The 21907-nt window shown below is 38.9% G+C and overlaps 1 protein-coding gene across 4 annotated transcripts in view; it reads right to left on the bottom strand.

The window, feature by feature from the left end:
• Positions 1-20655, bottom strand: part of ZC3H13 (zinc finger CCCH-type containing 13) — a 47134-nt gene extending 26479 nt beyond the window's left edge. For 2 of the 4 annotated variants that reach the window (XM_082775173.1, XM_082775175.1), the window contains exons 1-5: positions 20376-20655; positions 14479-14604; positions 13923-14032; positions 8401-8512; positions 1671-1779 (exon numbers count right to left, since the gene is read on the bottom strand). In XM_082775173.1, the coding sequence (XP_082631299.1) occupies positions 1671-1779; positions 8401-8512; positions 13923-14032; positions 14479-14595 (448 nt within the window). In that variant the 5' untranslated portion in view covers positions 14596-14604; positions 20376-20655. The remainder of the gene's footprint in view (positions 1-1670; positions 1780-8400; positions 8513-13922; positions 14033-14478; positions 14605-20375) is intronic. The other 2 variants (XM_082775174.1, XM_082775176.1) reach the window with 2 other exon arrangements.
• Between the last annotated feature and the right edge of the window lie 1252 nt (positions 20656-21907).

Raw genomic sequence — 21907 nt, 5'->3', positions numbered from 1 at the left:
CAGTTATATTACACTACAACTTCACAGACACCAATTCTGCTTTACCCACAGCAGAGGTTATAACTATGAACAGCACTATTTTGAGAAATTCATAATTCTCAAGCTAGAAGCCTCGATGTCTAAGAATTAAGACATTCATGCTTCATATTTATATAAAAATAGATGTTTTTCTGTTGCAAATTTTCTTCAACTTAGATTCCATTTCCCTGCATATACGCCACAGGACAGTCGGAGCACAAATAACTTATAGTACATCTTACTGCAAAAAGATTCATTATATCCGAATTCACATGAAAAATTTCTAGTTTGTTGTTTTGTTTTTTGTTTTCCTTCCCAGAAACAAAGTCTGCCACTTGGACTATTAAAACTTTATTTTCTACACTGACTATATCACAGTTTTCTACATCACGATAAAGCACCAGACAAGCAACCTTCAATCAACTAACAATTCCATTTATATGTTTAGCCAAAATTATTTTCAGGTTATCAGAAAAGGTAAACCACAGCATATGCAGATTTCTAATTTGACAGATTTTTGCTACGACTGTGTAAATTTTAGGCACCTTAATTTAAGTGAAAATCACACATCTCTCTCAGTGTATAACACATGCTTCCCCCCTTCCAAATGCTTACTACAAACCCTTTTGTTTAGGAAGGCACTGTGACTGCATTTGGTTTGCATCATGCAGAACTTCCAGCAGAATATAACCATAAACATAAGTAAAAGTGTTGACCATACAGGATCATTTGTGCATTTTGAAAAGATTTGTGGTTATAGGAACAAAATGTAGATACGTATTCTAATATAATTATTTATAACTAATATCTTGTCTAATAAAGAGCTATAAATTCTTTGGAAAATGACTGTTTCTTTCTTTGGCATCACTACTGAATGGTAAAAAGAATCCTCAACTGTGGACCAGAACCCCCACATTGTCTTGCAATATTTTAATAACTGCTGAAATGTTGATACTTACAAAACTATGTAAGTACCACACTTTATTACAAGTTGCCAGAATTTCAGTGGCAGTTTAACTTGGTCCTGAAAGGAAAAAGGAAAGACTCAGGAGAGGGATGAGAAAACAATACAGATTTTTCCTCAACCGTCTGTGTAGTAAATGGATGAATATTATCAGCACCAAGGACAGTAAAATCACCTTTCAACCACAAGAGCCTACAGTAGCAAAGCTCTCACCACCCCACTAGTATTTTCAGAAGATGATTAGTTCACCAACTGCGCCCTTCAGCTGTTGGCATATGCATTCTAATTAAATACTTGGTTAATGAGATAGTCCACACTAATACAAATTACACCAAAAAAACAAACCCTGCTGACTTTTGACTTGAAAGGAATCATGCTCTCTTCTTGGACTGATGAGTTTCAAAATCATCTTGGATGATTTTTTGTGGTTCAACCACAAAATAGCCAATGGCCCTGTTCCTTGTCTGAAGATTCAAAAAGAGAACGTTTCTAAAAGAAGTTGCTTTTACTATTATAGCAGTCCAAATCAAATTGCTTCTTTGCCCTCTTCCAAAAATAAATCTTAATGGCTACTGCACAGAAGTACTCTACTTAAAGACCGAATCTTTAACTATTTTACTTTACATGCAGTCCAGCATTAGTGCAATTCTCTGAGCTGCAGGGAGACCATTAGTTTAATTTTGCTTACCTTCTCTATTTGTTTCCCAATCTCCATTTTCCTCTTCACTTTCTGGTGTTCTCTCCTTTGTAATTTTGATATCCTCCTTTTCTCTATGTCTTCCTCGTGAAGACTCTTTCTATAAGGGAAAAATGCTGCATTAGAGTAAACAACTTCATTTTTAAAAGAAGCCTGAAGAAGCAGGTACATTTTACATGGTATTTTGGCTGTTCCTTTTTTATAATACAAAAAGCAATTTCCCCTTCAGCCTGTTGAAAAAATTCCTTCTTAAATAAGCAGAGACTCCACAGGCAAAATACTCTAATGCAATTTCATATAATCAGTATGCAAATAGCAGATGGGGAAAAAGAAGGAAGAAGGAATTCATAAAATAAGGCTTAGAGGCAGGGCAAGAATTAAGCACGTATCAGAAAATCAAGTTTAAAATAAGAACCAAAAGAACAGAGCGGGTTCTTAAAACCAGAAGTTTAACAGCGTGAATAAGTTCCCAGCTGTAAATAAGGTTGTCATATGCAAGGCAGATGACCCTGTGAGAAGCTGAACTCTTCAGAGGATAAAGAAGGGGGTAGTAAGGCTTGGCTGGCAGAAGAAAGGGGAAAGAAAATGTAAAGCAACAGACTGGAATCGAGTTTTCTTAGTAGCTTTATAGCTGAATGTTCATCGGCTCGATCTTATTAGTCATGTCTAACCACTGCAGTAGCACCCATTTCGCATGGGGCAAAACAGTGCATGTGATGCACAGGACCAGTGGTCCTATGGATACCTAAGGATGCCAGACTGTTCTTACAGAGTGTAAAGTAATTTATAAAGGCGCCTGGTCCTGAGCTGCTCTTCTCCCCCTGCTATATTCCAGTAGTAGAGCTACACAGTTGCATCATTGCCTCTGCTGAATCCGTATTCTCTAAATAATCTACCTGGATTTAGTGGAGTACAGGACAAAGGTTTTTGTTGTTATTTTTTTTAATTGTTCACAAAAAAAAAAAAAAAGACAAACCACCCACAAACATCCAAGCTTAGAAGTATCACAGATTAATTTATGTACGAAACCACAAAAAGCAAATAACAAAAGCCTGCCCCGCTCCCCGTTTGTTCTCACCTCCCAGAGTGCTTTCTTTTGGGGATTCTTCAGTGCTGGTTTGTAGGACCCTTTATGCCAAGAAAAGGAGATGCCTGAGAATTTCACTAGCTATTTCTTGTTGTGACTTAGACCATTACTTGATTTAAATCCTCAAGACCACGTCAGAAACACGGTAAAGAGTGACTACACAATATTATAAGTAAATACAATGGAACTATTCCTTTTTATTTAGCTTTTATTTAACAACGTTAAATACTAGCTTAATGAAATAAGTGATCACAGAGTAAGTACTGCATTTATTTTACCTAGTAAACTGAAAAATGCTTCAATGCTCAGTTACCTTCAAGCCCCTCATCTCAACATGCTAAATATATCATATTCAAACCCTTACAAGATTTTGAAAAACTGACCATTTGCTAAATAACACAAAGAAACTTCACATGAAAGAACTAACTTGAGTCGAGCGTAACTAAAAGCAGCTTGTAGAATAAGGTAAAGTTATGTTTTCTTTACTTCATGACAGGATCTCTAAAGTGATGCACAAGATCCTAACCTATCAGGCCACATCGGTTTCTGACACCAGTTGCAGACAAGTCCACATCAACTAAGCCACCATCACAACAGGCACCAAATGCATTCCAGTCTAACAGCAACAACTCTACCAAGCTCCAAAGCAAGTTACTTGAAGAGAAAATAGACTTTTGTAAGGCTCAAAGTTTGCAGCTTTACCAACAAGCCCCTCCTACAATTATTTTTTTCATACAGCACCTTCATTTTTCTAGACTACTCTCCTTGAATGCTTTGTTCTAGTAAGCTGTTTACTTCTGCTGTATGCTAGTTCCTATAAATATAAACAAAAAAAAAAAAAACATTAAATACATGTACTAAATTCTATTAATTCAACCCTACGTGGTACTAGCAAGCCACAAGATGCATGTGAGGTCATACCCTATACATACTAACTTCAAAAAACTTCAAGGCCAATCCACCAAATAACTCATTAACAAAGAGCATTCTGAGTAAACTGCATGTTTCAAGAATAATTTCAGGAATATTTTCATACTCCACATTAGAAGCTGTATACAACCTACATGCATCTCACCTACACCTCCAAACTTACAACACCACGCAAGCATATGGAAACAGCCCGTATTTTCTCCTCTCAGGGGAGACATTTGGTAGTGGCAGCAATGGGACAATCATACTTCTAAAGAAGAATTGAGAACAAAATCATCTATGAAAGGAATTTTATTGAATTATTGAATATAGGGGAAGAGAACAGACAATTTTAATGCAAGCACGCTATTTTAGAAGCCAACACAACTTGATCCAAGCCCATCCATACACTAAGCAACTTGAGTTGTCACGAGAAAAATTCTGGTAAGAGCATCTTGGGAAGAAAAAAAAAAAAACAAAACACAAAAAACTGTGTTTAGAAACTGAGTATATTTTCCTGGGGCACATGATTCAAGAATGTAAATTATGACGGTATACAACACATTCAAATTTGCTCATGGAAAAGTCTTCAATATATTCCTTTCATTGCGTTTGTTTCACTTGCAAGGCATTTCATTCCCTCATACTATGGGTTGTGTTAGTTAATGAGTAAATATTTCATTCATATCAGACCTTCTTACAGACCTTCTTATACTTTACATTGTTTTTTTTGCACCTCTACCTTAATAAGCCAAGAATAAAATAAGTCAAACTCCTACAGGGCAAAAGCATGTCTTTTATTTGTACTAGAAGATACTGTATCTGAAAAAGACTCCATTTACTAGTATAGAAACAAACTTTTATAGTAGTATAATTATTTACTTAAAAAAATGTTAACTGTCCTAAGTGCAGATAATAATTTGGTAGACTTTGTCTACGCTGTTTTCACGTATGTGCTCAAAGTTAAACTATTAACGTGTCTTGAATAGATTACTGCAGTTTAATGTTGAATTTCAGGAGAAATGCTACTTAAGAAAAAAAAACCACGACTTTATGACTTATTTCTATGAGATTTTATTTAATTAAACATCTGCTTAAGTTGAAGTTCCCCACCTTGTACGACAATCAACCCTCTACAGCACAAGACTCAATGTCTCCTTGGATGAATTTCCCACGACAGCCAGAAGAGTTTGGCCAAGCACTAAAGGACTTACCCAGTCTGCAAAACATGCTTCTAGCTGAAGTGTTATTTTGCCAACACTGATGAAGAGAATATAAGGCTTACAGTCTACAGTTCTTACAAGGCAGAAGCTTCAGTTTCAGCCTTGTCAGCACATGTGCATGCAGCAGCAATATAAACTAATTCAGAATTCACTTTAACTCCGGAACAAGCTATTGTGCATTACAGCTCACATCTTTTGGGTAAGCACAGTACTGTTTTGCTCTACGTACAATACCTCTATGATGAAAATTACTAGCACATTGCACAAACGTCCAAGAAAATGTATTCCATTTCCCTGAAATGAACAGGTATTGATTCCATTTCAGAGATGGAAGACAACGCTGACCTCTATTTCCAGTGCAGATATTGAAAAGCCACAGTGACAAAAAGCAGATAAAAAACAAGTGATAGATATTCCTTACAAAAACCTTCCCTAAAGGTAAATTAAGTTCTTCCCACTGTTTCCCAAATCACACAAACCTCCCAGAAGTTGCTTTATGTAATGCTTCAAATACTCCAACGTAACTATCTCAGAATTCGGAGAAAAATTCAACATGAAAATTTCCAACTAAATACGGTAACAGCAAGAACCTATCCTAGTTATTTGCAACATATTTGATACACTAACATCAGAACTGAAGTAATTTCCGACACAAACCTAAAAAACACAAAAACAACTGCGTTTGCTGTATTTGTCCACGTAACACAGCATATTGTCTCTGAAAATAATAGTACAAGACATGAAGAAATAATAGAAAATATATTTTTATAAGCTGTCCGGTTATGAAGTTTCTTCCTAAATATAAAATAACCAGCAAAAGCTCTGTCTCCAAACACAGAAAATCTCTTCTCTTCTACTTCCTCAACTTTTTTTTGGAACCTATTCATGTTTTTGCCTCTATCTTCTACCTCTATCAGGTAGAATTGTCATATGTAATGTAAATAGCATTTCCCCTCATTATTTTCAAACTTGCTATTGTTTCTGCTGGGATAAAGTACGAATAAGACGCATCTAGTTTACATTCTCTCAACCATACATTATATGCATTCGCCACAACTCCTTTCTTCTCCTCTCCGCAGTCTCCTCCCCACCCCTTGCTCACTTCAAAAAGACCTTGGACTGTATTGTCTTGCATACAGGTGATCATAACCAAACAGCATTTCAAATAAAACTGGACCATTAATTCCTACAGCATAGCAGTGATAATTTTCTATTCCGTTTTTATATTACTGAGCATTTTGTTTCTGTGACTGTACTTTGAACAGATGATTTCATTGAGCTGTCCACAATAACTTTTTCTACTGTATGGTTTTGGTTACTTTAAAAATATTAATTCATATATTTTTTGTCGTAAATACTTCCTTCACTGTGCATTACCTTGCACTCGCCAACACCATGTTTCATCTGCCATTGTACTGTTGAAAATCTTTTCCGCAGTCCCTATGGCATTCCTCTGACTTTATTTATCTCAGTTAGTATCCTCATATCTTCTGCAAAGTTTAACATTTGGGATGTCCATCGTTTTTCCATTCTTAAAAAGTAGAATCTCTTTAGATGAAGCACCATAGCATTTTCTGCAACCTCATTTTAAAGTAATCTAAAATTTTCCCTTTATCTGGCTTCTAAAACTTTTGATATTATGCTTGTTATTCACCTATCTATTCCTCAAAAGCTTTGTTTCAAAGGAAGCTATTTAAGATCTCACTTATATCAGTTTTCTTTCAACCTCTACTCTCTGGTCAAGTTTCAATGCTAGCAGATCAGCGAAGCACAAATTTTGACTGCAGGAACAGTGCTCTTTCTTCTTTATTTAAAAAGAAAAAAAAATCACAAACAAACCACAATTATGAAACTTTTCATGAAACAAGCTACCTTGCATTATTTCAAAATGAAATTAAGACTTCTTATCCGTTTCCTCAGTTATCCCAGAAGCTTTAGTAAGAGATGAGAACGTCAATCATTAGATCTCCACCGTAAGAGTAACTACTGATGGAGCAAGATTTCTGTAAGCAGTTCAGTTACTTCAGTCTTCTGTTCTTTTGGATATCCTGGTTCTTTGCAATGCAACTCTTGATGACTGTCCCTCTTCATCTATTTGTTCCAGAATATTTTCTTTGGATATCCCATATTTTCCACAGTTGCCTCCGTGCAATTAATACAAAAACCTCAGCAGTTTCCTCAGCCTTCTGTTTTATGAGACTGAAGCAGAGCAATTTTTTCTCTGCCGTGTGCTTATCCTGTAAATAACTCTTTGGTACTTTAACAGATGCTCTAATTCTCCAGTTCCTTTTGACTCCTGTTTCCAGTTCACCTTTATTTGGGGTTTAGTTGTTTAAGAGTATTTTATTATTACATGAATAGAACACTATAAAAAGCAGCGGGGTTAACTAATCAAACCCAGAATTACATCAAAATTAAGAGTTATACCAGGAGAGAAGTTACAATAAATTTTTAATAATGGTTGGAAAAAAAAAAACACTTTTCCCACCAACCATGTACTTAGTAACTAAACAGTTTATTCAAACTATTAGAAAATAAAAGAAACACATTTAAGAAAAGAAAAGACTGAAATTTTACACAAATTAACAGCAACTGAAAACATGATTGGAAGGTAAGCCATTCTGTTAATTTAATGATAGCAGCTGCTGTTGATTTATTTACACCTGACAGAAAAATTCATTTTACATAGCAAGTAGAAACAGATCCAGAGGAAAAAAAAAAAAAAAAAAGAATACTGTTAATACCTGCAGAAGCAAAACTGATTTTCCACAAAAATAAAAAAAATGAAAAATTAACCATTATTCATAGGAAGTCTTAAAAAACATGATACAAGAACAAACTGATGCTGATAGCACAGGTGGCAGGATCACACTACCAACTCTGTCCCTATTTGCAACATCAGTGCAGAAGTATATAACACAATTTTAAAGTAAATTTTGATATTTGAGGGGGGTTAGGATTGCAGAAAGATGCTTATGAAGTGAGAATGATGAAAAATTAATTTGTTGCAAGATCCAAAAATGAGCAGTCGGGATGGCTAATGAATACGTGAGGAGGAAGGTGAAATGGACCAGCCCAACAATAACTGTGTTGTCTCATCAAATGCAAATTTGAGATGAACAACTGAAGTCAGGATGCACATAAACAATGGATATGAATAAATGTCAGGGGGAAAAATAATGGATGATTTGAACAATGGTCAGTATGCTTTCTTGGTAATATTGAAGAGTCTGCACTGTTATTAAACAGCTGTTCATCAGTATTTATGGCATTTTAGTCTGTAGGACTTATAAAATCTCTGAGAACCAAAAGACCAAACAGTGCTATAAAATTTCAATTACAACTATTATGACACTTCATAATGAAATATGCCACATACTATGTACAACATCATCAATTTGTTAAACATTTCAAGTATTACAAAGCACCACAATCAGGTTTCTAGGACACAGTGCCCAATTGCTACTGAGGGATTCTGGAGTTCTGCAAACTCCATTCTTACCCTAACAGGAGAGGACGATTCCTCTGTACTTCGTTTCTGTGGCTCAGCCTCAACGTCTTGACGTTTGTTCTTCATTCTTTCCCGAAGATCTCCAGTAGGCCTTTCTGGTGACCTGTATAATACAGAAACATGATATGACCAGTTCTATGGGATCATTTTTAAAGAAATAGAATCTTTTAACTATTTTTGTCATTAATATAGACAGAGATCTAAACCTCCCACCAAAAGCAATAAGGATGAAAAATAAGTATTCAGTTCTAATGGGCTTAAAGCACTCAAAGAAAAAACAAATGAAAACCAAAACTCTTTCAGAACATCAAGGAAGACTTGACTCTAGGAAGTAAGATTACTTGTATGTATACATGGTACTATGTCATGGCTCAGTGACCACTTTAAATCAGCTTTAGCTGATCCTAGCCACAACAAATCCTCTTTTCTGACCATCATGCAAACGTTTCACAATCATTCAGGCCAAATCTTTCCAGTTATCTTTAGCCTTCTCCATGTGCTAAGCTGCACTGATTTATATACATGAAATTATTGCAGAGTCAAACTACTGTAGACTAGCAGTTAGTCACATAAAAGCACAACTCCAAATGCAGAAGTGGAGATCATCTGCCCTAATTGCCATCCTCCCATGACCTTGGTCGGACTGCTACACAAAGAATGGCTGCTGCAAGGCCGTGCATCAGAAATTCACTCTTGGAGGCCTCCTTCATTTTCCATCTTGAAGTAACATAACTATTTCATTATTTAATTTTAAAACTCTACTAGTCTTACAACTGTGTATCTTCTGTAAAATGTATTACTGTGACGTGGGAAGGGGAATATCCTACACTACTACAAGGTATCTTTATAATTTCATCACCTCCTTGTATGGATTCAGAATCTGATTTATCAACTTCTTATTATAGGTTAAATAGATTAGGTTAAATATATATATATGTGTGTGTGTGTATATATATATATATATATATACACACACCCTATAGGTTAAAAGGAGAACAACTCTTGAATTTAAACAAGTTCCTAAGCAAAAAGGACATAGGAGCTGCTTCAGATGATGTCTGGGTTCAAGAAAACATATTTTATCTTCATATAAATCTGTCTTGAAACCAAATTTGGTACTTTTGTACCAAATTACAGAATTCTTTAATTACTTTTAATTAATTACAGATTCTTTTGTGAAATGGTTATATGGAAGTACTGGATCTGCATCCATCAGTTTATACTAAAGAAAGAGTTAAAAATGCTACTTTAGTTGATTAAAAGAGTTTATCTAATATTTGGATAATGTAATTTGCATTTGCCTTTTTTTTTTTTTCCAACTGAATTAGTTTCCATTTAGAACGAGTTCTTTCTTCCATCCTTCCTATCACATAACATACAGTAGGAAAACTTTATTTCCCAGCTTAGGCATATTAAAATATTTAAATTAACATGATTTCATTTTCAACCAGTGCACCTTTGGAACACAGTAATTTGTTTCTACTTCCTCCTTTGCAATGTTACCTGTATTTAATTCTTTAAACAATGTCACAATGTTGTGTGCCTTAGTATATAAAAAGAAAAAGACCAGTGACTGCTCTCATTTTTAAATGCGTTTAATTCTTCATGAAACTGCAAATACAGGTCAGTCTAGATCAGAGGAATGGTACAAAACAGTAGCGTGCTGCTTCTTTCAGCACTAACAAGGATCAAAAAAATATCCAGCATACTAATATAAACAAGTTACCTTCCTTGCACACACGACTATATCATCTTTAAAGTATCTGGCTTTTGTAAAGGTTGTAATTCAGTATCTTTTTTTTTTTTTTCCCCTCCCATCTTAGAAACAGAATTCCTTTGTATGACAAAAATTCTCTGAGGCGTTCCAAACCATCAGCTACCTCCACATGCAGACCAGCTTTCAATATTAAAGTGGCAATTCAAAGCTTAGATTTTTAATAGTGTTTCAGGTATGGCACAAAGGATCCAGATTTGCGAAACTGAAAATCAATTTCAAAGGCAAGGAGATTACAGATAGTGTACTTGTAATTATTATTCCTCAAGAAGAGCAATTCTCAGGAAAACTTGGTAGCTGAAGGAGAAAGCAAGAGAACTTACAATGTAGCCCACACATTTTCCAGACAGACGTATAATACTGTGATATTTATTGAAGTTATATGCTGGAGTGGAAAAAAATAATGCAAACCGTATCACCTTCAATTAACACCCTTTTCCAGTGTGGAAGGGAGGGAAGAAAAAACTTATTTTATTAAAACAGTATTTAAATCTGCTTTAAGATTATAAAAGTCATCAAGAAATCACAGGAATGAAAAAAGCTACAGCTTCAGGGTTGTGTTGTGCTCTTGGGTTTGTTTTGTTTTTATCTTTTTTGTTCGTTTTGTTTTTGTTTTGTTTTACAGCTTTGGGAGAAGACTGGAGCAAAGTCAAGGTAACCATCCAGTTGGTCCACACACTGCCCTCCTTCCCCCCAAGTATTATAGCATAAAAGCCAAAAATATCAAATATTTGCCAAATTTTCAATCTCATGTTATTGAGGAAATAATTACTCAGGAAGCTGTGACTCTTTCAGATGCTTTGGCTTATGCACAGAAAAACAAGCTGGTCTACTAACTAGTTTTCCCTTCAGGTGCACCACAATTTTTGTTTTTATAAATGGCCTACTGATGCACTTGCTTTTTTCTTCCCTTCCAAAAGGGGTTTTTGTTTATTCCAGGTAATGCATGCTGCTGAATTTCACCCCTAAAAATACATGATTTTAATTCTACAGTTTAAGACTGTAAGTTTACATTGTAACTGGTAGAACCTTCTGCACAAAAGGCTGCACAGTATTACCACTGTACAATGAAAGAAGAAAACTAAATGAAAAATAACTTTAATGAATTAACATTTTGGGAGGGGCCCATATTTTAAGCAAGGCCAAAACCGCTGAATTTCACCGTTTCCAATTTTAAGCAGTGCAGTTATGTGATTTTAAACAGTGTTATTTCCTGCTGCAGCTCAGTTCTCCAGGAGAAATGCACATTTGAACAGCACCTCCATCTGCTTCTGTACCTATCTCCCAACTCTGGGAGATGTCTGCTAGCAGCAGGCACACATTACAGTACGCCCAGCAGAGAATTTGTGTGTGTGTGCACGTGGGTGTGTACAGCCAGATTAGCATTTCATGTATATAATAACTCAGTGCTCATGAGACACTGTCCTGGTTTCAGTTTCCTGTGCAACAGTGTTTGTACTTTTTAAAATTCATACGTTCTTACCTCCTACTGTTGCTTGTTTATTTTTTAAACCCTGTGTAAGGATGCAGAATTAAGAGGTTCAGGAAAGAGACAGGTACTACGATGGCACAGATCCTGACAATAATCTAAGACGGATGGGATAGCTGCCAATCCATGGGCAGAGCAAAATTCCTCGCGGGACAGCATGTTTACACACGGCTCTTCCTTTATTAGCTGCTGCTTCTTTCAGATGCCTGGAAGGGCAGGTCTAGTACTGGGTTCTTACTATGCTTATCAGCAAAGTTTTACATGTAAAAACATGCTAGTTGTTTTAAACAGAAGGATGAAAACTCATGATGTGAGAAGCAGCATTAATGCTGAAACACACACACTACCTTTAGAAGGCTTTTTTCACATTTTAGAGTCAAATTTTCCTATTGTCTGGTGATGATTTGAACCAAGGGAAGAATTATGGTCAGAAAAACCATTAACAATGGGACTTTATTCAGACAGGTATGAAATAGGAGGAGCAAGGAAGGGATAATGATGGGCCATGTCCTACCAAACTGCCTGCAAAGCAGACAAAAGACTGCCAGCAGTGAACGCTGAACACACGTGTGGCCACACCACCAGCACGTCCCAGACATGTGAATAGGAATACTGCTTAAACTGAACTGGTGTGGAATCAGCATTAGCTTGACTTGCACAAAGCCAATAAAATTACATTTAAACTACCTGGATACATTTGTAAAATGTTGTTGAATAGCATAAAAACTTCTATTATGCAAGTAAAACAGCTTCTTCTGTGCCTAGCCAAGAGCTCTCAGTAGAATCGTCTGAAGACAAGTGTGCTTTTTTCATTTGTCTGTTCTAGTAGGAGGGCTTGCCCCCCTGCCCCTTGTTTTTTATTTTTTCCTTTACGAACATCTTTATTAAAATGTTGAACATATCAGCCAAATGAGCAGCAAGAACCATCCTTTGACTTTTTTTAGTACATTCCTAATAGGAAGAAAAAGTTAGTAGTAAGTAAATCAGCGTTGTTCTTAAGTGTTAGTGGTGACAGTGCGGCAGTAACAAGGCTTTAGTCATTAAAAGAAAGGTGACTTCTCTTCAAATGACCAAGCAGAACCACAAACTGTGCGTTCCAAACTCTGAAAGCAAGGAGAAAGCAGCATGCTACATTGAAGTTTTTTAATTTAATCTCTACCAATAAATTATTTTTTTTTTTTTGCCCCCATTTGGAACATTCAGCACAGAGCAGAGTAAGATCTTTCGCACAGCGAAATAAACATCAAGCTTAGTGATGTATTTCGTATCCCAGAGGCTGCCACGTTAGAAGATCAAACAAGCAAAGTCAAGATCATCCTAAGAGTATGGCACAAGAGCAGGAAAGAACATCAAGCCAACCTTCCTGTTTGACCTTCACCAAGTTGCTTTACATTTTGATGCTTCAGTGCACCCGCCTGTAATCTAAAGGTAACACTGACATCACTGTAGCTCAGGAAACAGCAGAGTTTTTGCATGGTTACCCTTTCTATGAAGTCTTCATTCTCTACAAATGACTGTGTTTGCTTGTTTTTTTTTTTGTCCTTTATAAAATTAATAGTACAAACTTACTGCTACGTTTAGTTTCAGCTGACAGGCACGGTGTTACACCATACAGGGGACAGTGGGAAAAAACGCATTTTAAAATGAGAGTAACGTGGGAGTAACAGTAAAAATTCTGTTTTCTGAAAAAAAGTAGTAACTTTTAGCATCTCTTGTTTTGATATAGGATATTTAGCCTACAGCTAACGAAGTTACAACACTGTGTTTTGAAGAGAAGTGTTTTCTCACAGCTAGAAAGGTTATACACCTTAATCAAACAGTACAGTGAAGGCAGAAGGGCTACAAATATGCAATTATTGCTGTAAGTAGTTACAAAACAGTATTTTAGTAAAGGACAGAAAGGTGTATCAGAAGCTGCAGTGACACTACACATATAAAAAAATATTTTTTTATGATACTTGATTTCCTTATTTCAAGTAATGTAAGGAATTAATCTGCATCCAGTGGTCTTTTTAAAGTTACATACACACAAAAATCCTGGGAAAACCCACTGCAGGTTGCCAAATCAACTGTTTTGAGCAGCTTCGCAATACAAGTGGTTATTGATAAAACACACCATTAGGCACACCACAGCATTTCATTATTAAAAAAAACAAAACAAAACCAAAAAACACAAAAGAACAGAAGACATAGTTGCAAAAGCTATTTTCCTACAGCATGTGAAGAATTCAAAGTGAGTTCTTGATTTACCTTCTATAACTGCTGCTATAGCCTTTACCTCGTGGTGAAGGGCCATGTACGAATCTACATGTGTTCCCATAGAGGCAGTTGCCAGTCTTCAGCCAGTTACGGCACTGTGTCTAAGAGACAGACATCACTGGGTGAATTTCACACTCATTTCTGGAAATACCATCGGTGTGAGTGTGGCAGAACAAACAAATGACTCCACATTAACTCCCATTTATCTCTACTTTCTGTCCACCAGTAATATAACTCAAAAAAAAAAAAAAAAAAAGAAGATCAACAACGAGAATCAGGTCTGGCAGAGAAAAAATTAGGTTGGTGGAAACAGTATTAAAATGTACAGTACTACTGCTCCTGTCCAGAAGCTGGGACAACACACTTTATTTGAAAACTCTAGCATTAGTATTTTGAACATCCATGAGTTAAGGAGTTCTTTTCACCTTTACTAACACCTGTGACATCTGAGTATTTGGCACTTGTGAGCTACGTTTTCCCACCATCTAAATCCTGGAAAAGAAGATGCTGGGGTGGGGAGGAAAAGAAGAATGCTTTCACAACTCACCTCTGCAGTACTTCCAGTGCTGGGTCCAAGCCTTTCAAACACACTGGGTCTTCGGGATGTGCTATCGGATATGGTCTTGGTATTTTCCACTGTGACCTTCCTTCTAATTTTTGACATTTTGTACTACTTCAACCAAAAAAAAAAAGCAAAACTGTAAAATCCTTCAGTCTGGGGCTGTTGACACTGAACTCACATGAATAAAATAGTATGATACGCGTTGCAAGAGTTGCTGCAGAGGTGATGAAGAAAGAAACAGAAGTCATAAATGAGTGAAATGTATTTAATTACAAGGAATGTCTCTGATTCAAACTACTCAGCAGAACACCAGTAATGATCATTTTTCACTTTATTTTATGACCTGCTTTGGATTCTTCAGCTTCCCTTTGGGAAAGATCATATAATGTTATTCGTTTAGGTAGCAAACAATACACAGTACAGATGCTTTCCTTGATCATGTATTTTTCTGCACCAATTCAAGTGACTTGAAGCGAAAAGAACTTTTAACATTACTTCACCGACCTCTCCGAAAGATTCCAACTACTAAAAATGGCTCCCATTTTCAGAAGCGTGTCTGAAAATGAGAGTTCCTTTTTTTTTTTTTTTTTTTTTCCCTTAGTTATGCATGACACCCTATTGAAAACCACCTTGACATCATCCACACTCTTTACTTCTTACTGATTTATATCACTCAACTATTTGGAACTAGCCAAATATATTAAAAAAAAAAAAAAAAGTAATACAACTATTAGGCTTCCCAATAAGTAACTGTTTAATTAAAAAAAAAAAAAAAGTAGATTTTGAAGCAAATACAGCACACATTTGACAAATAAGAAGTCACAATTTATCATTTATCTTACCTGAGAAAAAAAAAGGTGTTATTGAAAACAGGAAGAAAACAATCTAAAAATAAAGCATGATGCTGGGCAATAGAGACGGGTTATTGAAAAAGGAGACGATGGGCTCCAGGATCTATTGTGCGTTCTTTAAGTGTTATCAACTTGCACGGAAACAACACAAATTTGGGAAAGTCTGCCAGTTGCAGGACAATTTCCATGCAGCTCAAGAAGCCACCTCTTTGTTATACAGCCAAACGCTACCACTCTGGAGCTCATTAGTCAATGTAACACGATTAGCTCAACACCAACCTGCTGCCTTTCTGCTCTCTTCTGCCCCATCCCCGTGTTACTGCGCTCAGTGCACACGCACTTCAGCTGATTTCTTACACCCAAACAAGAGCCTCAAATGCCAAAAAGCTCGTCCATACAGTCAGAATACATTTTTAAACTAGCCCCCACCACGCTGGGTTAGTACCAAATGCCACTCATCTGACCAGCAGCACGCTCCCATAGCATTGACTGTAAGCTTCCATTCTACAGTAAAAAAGTAATAATAAGGTATAAACGTGTACAACTGCATAGAAAACGTATCACTGCTGTGACTTACATTTTACACTTCAAAGTTTGATAATACCTGCTTATTTTCCTTGTAGCTTGGTGAAATTTCTGAATCCTACTGTTACTTCAATGGCGAGACCTCCCTAGAAGCTGACATCCGTCCACTTTCTACAAACAAAACTGGGCTGAAGCTCTTGCTAAGTACTTTACCTCATTTTATAGACAACAGAAGAAAGCTTATGCTATGTATTTGTGAGATTTCTCAGCTCTAGTGACTACTTCTAAGCCTTGGATTATCTGAAGAATCACCCAGGTAGGGTTGATATAACCTAGACCTTAACCAAGATGCTCAGAGGGCAAAAAGTTAACCATGTGGTGTGTACCAGACATTAAAAACAATGGTTAACATTCATTAGTGCTCTTGAGGATGGAAGCAGACAGTGAAACAGGAGAATTTGCCAGTAGAAGGAAATTATTTGGGTTAGTAAAAACTGTGGAGATTTCCAGAGAGATCTAATTGAGTTAGGAAATCAAGTAATACAACAGCAGATGAAATGCAAATAAATATAATGTAATGCACACAAGAAGAAATGATTTTATCTAAATACTTGATGAGTTCAAATTAGTCCAGTCTTCCGAGAAAAACAATTAGGAGTCATTGTGGACAGCTCAATGTGCAGCAGTAGTTATAAAGTCTGACAGGATAAACCATTAAAGTTAGAAAGCAAAACAATACCACAACTAATCTAGCTGAGCACCCTTCTGTTTCAGGACTGATCCCCGCTGTATTTTAGCAAAAAACCCGCTGAATTTGTCAAGTTCCATGCAGCTACACCCTTCGGAGGATACAAAAATATACTGACATATGCAGAAGCATTTTTATTATAGGCGATCACATACCAAATACTGAATTTGGTTTAAACGGTTACAGTAAAAAGAGCCATATCTGAAACAAAAAAAGGTTAGAAGAACGGCACTGGCAATGGCAGAGGGGGAGGGGGGATTCAACACATGAAAGACAGATAAAATGGGTGCACCTAATACATAAGTACAGCACAGTGACATGACAGCAGTATACAGATGTGAAAAATTTACAAACGTTTGGCCTCCTAACTTGAACATCCTTTCATTTCCATGAAAAACAGAGGCAAAAGATATATACAGATATTTTAAAATGTCGCCCTTTACCCAGTAACTAGTACCTTCTTGGAATTCACCTCGATAGGAAATTATGATGATGACCAGGCTTAAAAGGGTAATTGTAAACACGGAGAGGATTAAGGGGGCAATATAATAACTGAACAGATTATTTCATTCCAACTGCCAACTTCCCTGTAATTGGCCTGATAACTACTTACAAGGAAATCAAGAGAACACCATCCAACCCTGAATCTTCTAAGGTTAGGGAAAAAAAAAAAAAAAGGGGGGGGAAAAGGTGCTTTTAAATAAAATAAAAACTTGGAATGTGAAAATAAAAACCAGGTAACATTCTGTCAGTTCTTAGTTCCCTCCCATACCCACTAGTTTGCTATTAAAAACAGATAGTTTGTTAACAGAAGATATATTTCACGAGAAACTATTTCAAGCAAACCAAAACAGTATGCTGGGACTGGACAGCTCGTTACTTTCTGTAAGCACAGGTTATCACACGAGGGCCTCACTCCTGCCACCAGAACCACACGATGAGATTTCACTTGTAGGAGAATAGACCTGTTCTGCAGGCTGCAGGATCAGAGCCCGGGCATGTTATCCAGAGACAAATCGAGGAATATTCACGCACTGCACACACACATCGCATCTCAGAGACTGTATCTGCATATGCAGGCACTCCCATTCGCATTCTCCCAAAGACCAAGCAAGTCAGATAAACAGAGACTATAAGAACAATGCTGCGATTGAGATTTTAGATGAAAAGTGGTGGTTTTGTATTACTGGCAAGCATAGAAATGCTCCCCTTGCTTATAGAAAGCATAGCGAGGGGGAAAGGACCAGAAAAATTTAAGTGAAATATTTCACTTCCAAATTTTTCAGGTGGCGAGTTAACGGATAAACAATTACAATTCAACACCCAATAGATAAATAAAAAAAAATCCTGTAACTTGCTCAGTTCTTCCCCGTTTTCATCTTACACTGCTTTACCCTTCTTGATCATGATCCTGCTATTCCTCCCACACTGATGGCTCCTTTCCATCCAACTCCTGTTCCCAAACTACCATCGCCTTACCAAACACTCACGTGGATCAGACAACACCGAGCATCAGTGCGGACTGGGCCTCAAGCAGTCAGGTTTCCCGTTCAATATTTCAAATACTTACAACAATGACTATATTTTTTTCCAAGTAAAACTTACGGATTTCTTTACTTCAGGTACACAGCACTGCATTGCTAAATCTACTTAGCGTTTCTGAAGTATCTTCAACTTCTGGAACAGCTTCCTTCTACTAACAAATACGCTAGGTCCCGTAATAGGAAGGATAAGACACTATGGAAATCAACTTTATATTAATAAATCAAATTCTTGAGCTATGATTTTAACTGTAGAAACTATACAGCATTATTACTTTTCCATACATGAATAACATCTGCAGGAATAAATCTCATAAATCAGAAGTACTTTAACACTATGATAACTTGTTTAATGATAGATAAATCTACGTTATTCTTTAATGCAGGAACTTTGTCTCCCACTGTGGCAATCAGTTAAGGACACTATCTATACTACAATTTGAAGTGAAATATACCTCAGGGGGTTACCTTATGAATAAATCCTAAACGTGGATAGATTTGAGTATACCTACAGGCACTACCCAAGGAACTGAAATCAGTGAAATGTGTTATGATTGACATAATATTCGTAGAAATTCTGTGTGTTTGTTACCAGTACTGCTACATTTTGGGGTCAAGCATGCTTGACATTTTTCTTCAATAGAAGTATGATATTAGATAAGCCACAATCAAGTGAAACACATCTGAAACATCTGCTTTCCCCCCCCCAAAAAAAACTAATCCAGTACTCTGCAAAAACCAATCCTACTTCTACAAGTAGACTAGTAGCTAAGACATAACAAAATTCAACAAAAGCAAAGTTCACAAAACTCTGTAAAGAGATGAGATCTCTTTAAAAAGTCCAAAACATGACTGGCAAGTTTGCATGCATACATGTACACCACACACAAGCTAAGTATTATGTCAAATATCCTACCTGTAAAATGACAAATAATATTCCATTTAAAGTAACAATCAAACTTTAAAAATTAAAATCTAATACAACTTCAGACACAACCAGATTAAAACTCTAGGATAAACTAAATTACTGATAACCGCTGATGACTAAATAACAGCTTGGAAAGAGGAAAAGGGGCAGAACTCCCCTTTCTTTTTCCCAAATGAAGAGATTTTGAGCTGAAAGGGTTTTGCTTCTAATTACAAGGCTAACATTTTCTGTGACAAGATGCTAATCAAACAGGGATACCTGAAGGAGCTCCACAGTTCCACTACCTAAAGATAACGTTAAAAATAGTAAAACGTGTAGTTAACCAACTTGCAAAAAAAAAAAAAAAAAACACACCTCAAATACTAGCTGTACTTTTATGGGATGCCAGTCTAGCGATCTTCAACCCACACAGAGAAGTCTGCTTGACAGAAGACTCAAAATTATTCCGAGCTTACTTTCACAGCCCCACGCTGCCAACCCATCGCCCTGCTAACTCGAAGCCACCCCTCTCATTTAACACATGGCTTTTCTCCGTTGGCAAGGATGAGGAACTGCCAATTATGTTTCCACCTGCATAAAACCACGCTTGGCATCCGACAGGTAACAAAAATAAAAGAACCAGGGCCTAGGATGATAGAAGAAGGTCTGCAGCGTTTCGTGCCTTGCCTAGCGAAGCCCTCGTGCTCAAAGATGATGTTTTAGCAGGGTAAGAGACAGCCTGGCGGGGGCAGATCCAAGCTGGATTAGCCCTTAAAGGTTGGAGATGTTATCTGCGAACCGGACAGCCACGTTACGGTGCTGGGGCAGTGGGACACCCTGAAGAGCACGGCTGGTTCCTGAGGGCTCGGCCACCCGCTAATCCACCCCTGCAGCCCGCAGACAGGCCCTGACGGCAGGGCGAGCCCTCCTGCCGAGGGGCACGGCGCTGAACCCTTACAGAAAGGGCCCTGCGAGGCTGCCGGGCCCTGCCTGCTCCTGCTGCACCCCCCCAGCCCCTCAGCATGAGGCCCCACAGCGCAGGCGAGGGCTGAGGGAGAAAAGCCGGCGGCGAGGCCCCGGGCGGGTCGCGGCCGCGCCGAGGAAATGGCGACCCTGCCGCTCCTTCAGAAAAGCGGGAGGAGGCCGAAAACAAACCATAAAAGCGAACAAAACATAATTAAAAATAAATAAATAAATAAATAAATAACCACACTCAACGGCCGAGCAGGAGGGAGGCTCAACGGCACCCCCCCCCCCCCCCCCCCTCACCTCACCCCGTCCCCGTCCCCTCCCGGCCCGGCCGCCCTCACCTGCTCCTTCCGCTGCCTCCCCGCTCCCCGCCGCCTCCTCCGCCGCCGCCCGGGGCGGAGAGGGTGGGAGGGGGCGAGGGGGGAGTCCGTCCTCCCGGGCCTGAGCGCGGAGCGACACGGAGAGGAAGGCGGGGAGCGCCAGCCGCTCCCGCAGCCCCACGGCGCCCACCGCCGCCCGGCCGCCCTGCCTCAGGGCCGCGGGGAAAGCGGCACGGCCCGGCCCGGCACGGCTCGGCTGGGATCGGCACGGCTTGGCCCGGCTCGGCTCGGCTCGGCTCAGCTCGGCCCTCCCCTCCCGGCGGCCCCTGCGCCGTGATGGCGGCGGGCAGCGGGGGAGGAGAGGGGGAGGCGGCGCCGCCATGTTGGGGAGGGAGGGAGGGTTCGGGTTCTCTGCCTCCCGCCGCGCCCCTGTGGGGGTCTGCCCGCGGTGAGGTGCTGCTCGCGGTCCCCAAGCAGGGTGGAATCCTCTCCCAGCCCTCTGGGCTTGCACAAAGTTATGGTCCTGCACGCCAGCAGTTAGTTGGATTTGTCTTCTCCGCACACTTGAAGCCTGTCTTGGGATTGTTATTGCATTCATATGGGTATCCCCACGGTACAGGACAGAACCATTAGGGTTGGAAAAGCCCTCCGAAATCACCTGGTCCAACCGTACCCCTACCACCAGTGTCACCACTAAACCACATCCCCAAGCACCACGTCCAACATTTCCCTGAACACCCCCAGGGACGGTGACTCCACCACCTCCCTGGGCAACCCGTCCCAGTGCCTGACTGCTCTTTCTGAGCAGAAATGTCTCCTCATTGCCAACCTGAACCTCCCCTGGCACAACTTGAGGCCATTCCCTCTAGTCTATCACTAGTTACTGTGAGCAGAGGCCGACCCCCAGCTCCCCACCCCTTCCTTTCAGGTAGCTGCAGAGAGCAATGAGGTCTCCCCTGAGCCTCCTCTTCCCCAGACCAAACACCCCCAGCTCCTTCAGCTGCTCCTCACAGGACTTGTGCTCCAGGCCCTTCACCAGCTTCGTAGCCATTCTCTGGACACGCTCCAGGGCCTCCACTCTTCAGACACATGAGATGCATACAAACCGTTGGCCACAGGATAAATGAACTTCACCAACTAATTGCAGTGGAGGAGCCTGCAGGCAGCTCCCACTTAGTATCAGTGATGAGGTTGTCTGCGTGTCCTTGCCTTTATCTAAAAGTGCAACAAGAAGTTCTCATGTGAACATCCTTTCAGTTTGACAGTAGAAGTAATGAATAGAGTTGTTTTCTAGTCAGAAAATCCTGTAATAGCACAAATGACCAAATGGAGGAATCTCTTCTATAGGTAGGGGCAGCCCTGCATGCTGCATGTGGATCAGAGGCCCATGTGATGCTACAGCACCTGGGGTTCCAACCATCTAAAGGGACGTAAAATTATCAATACTGTTTTCCCTTTACAGGGCTAGGACTAATAAATAGTATTTTAAATGACTTCTTAGAGACTCTTGAGTGCCTTTCTTAGTGAGATTGAACTACTGTTGTATTCACAGG

Source organism: Aythya marila, assembly GCF_965140915.1.
Source record: "Aythya marila genome assembly, chromosome: 1".
NCBI classification, from domain to species: domain Eukaryota; kingdom Metazoa; phylum Chordata; class Aves; order Anseriformes; family Anatidae; genus Aythya; species Aythya marila.
The sequence above is the reverse complement of the archived record's forward strand: the minus strand, read 5'-3'. Positions and strand labels throughout refer to the sequence as shown.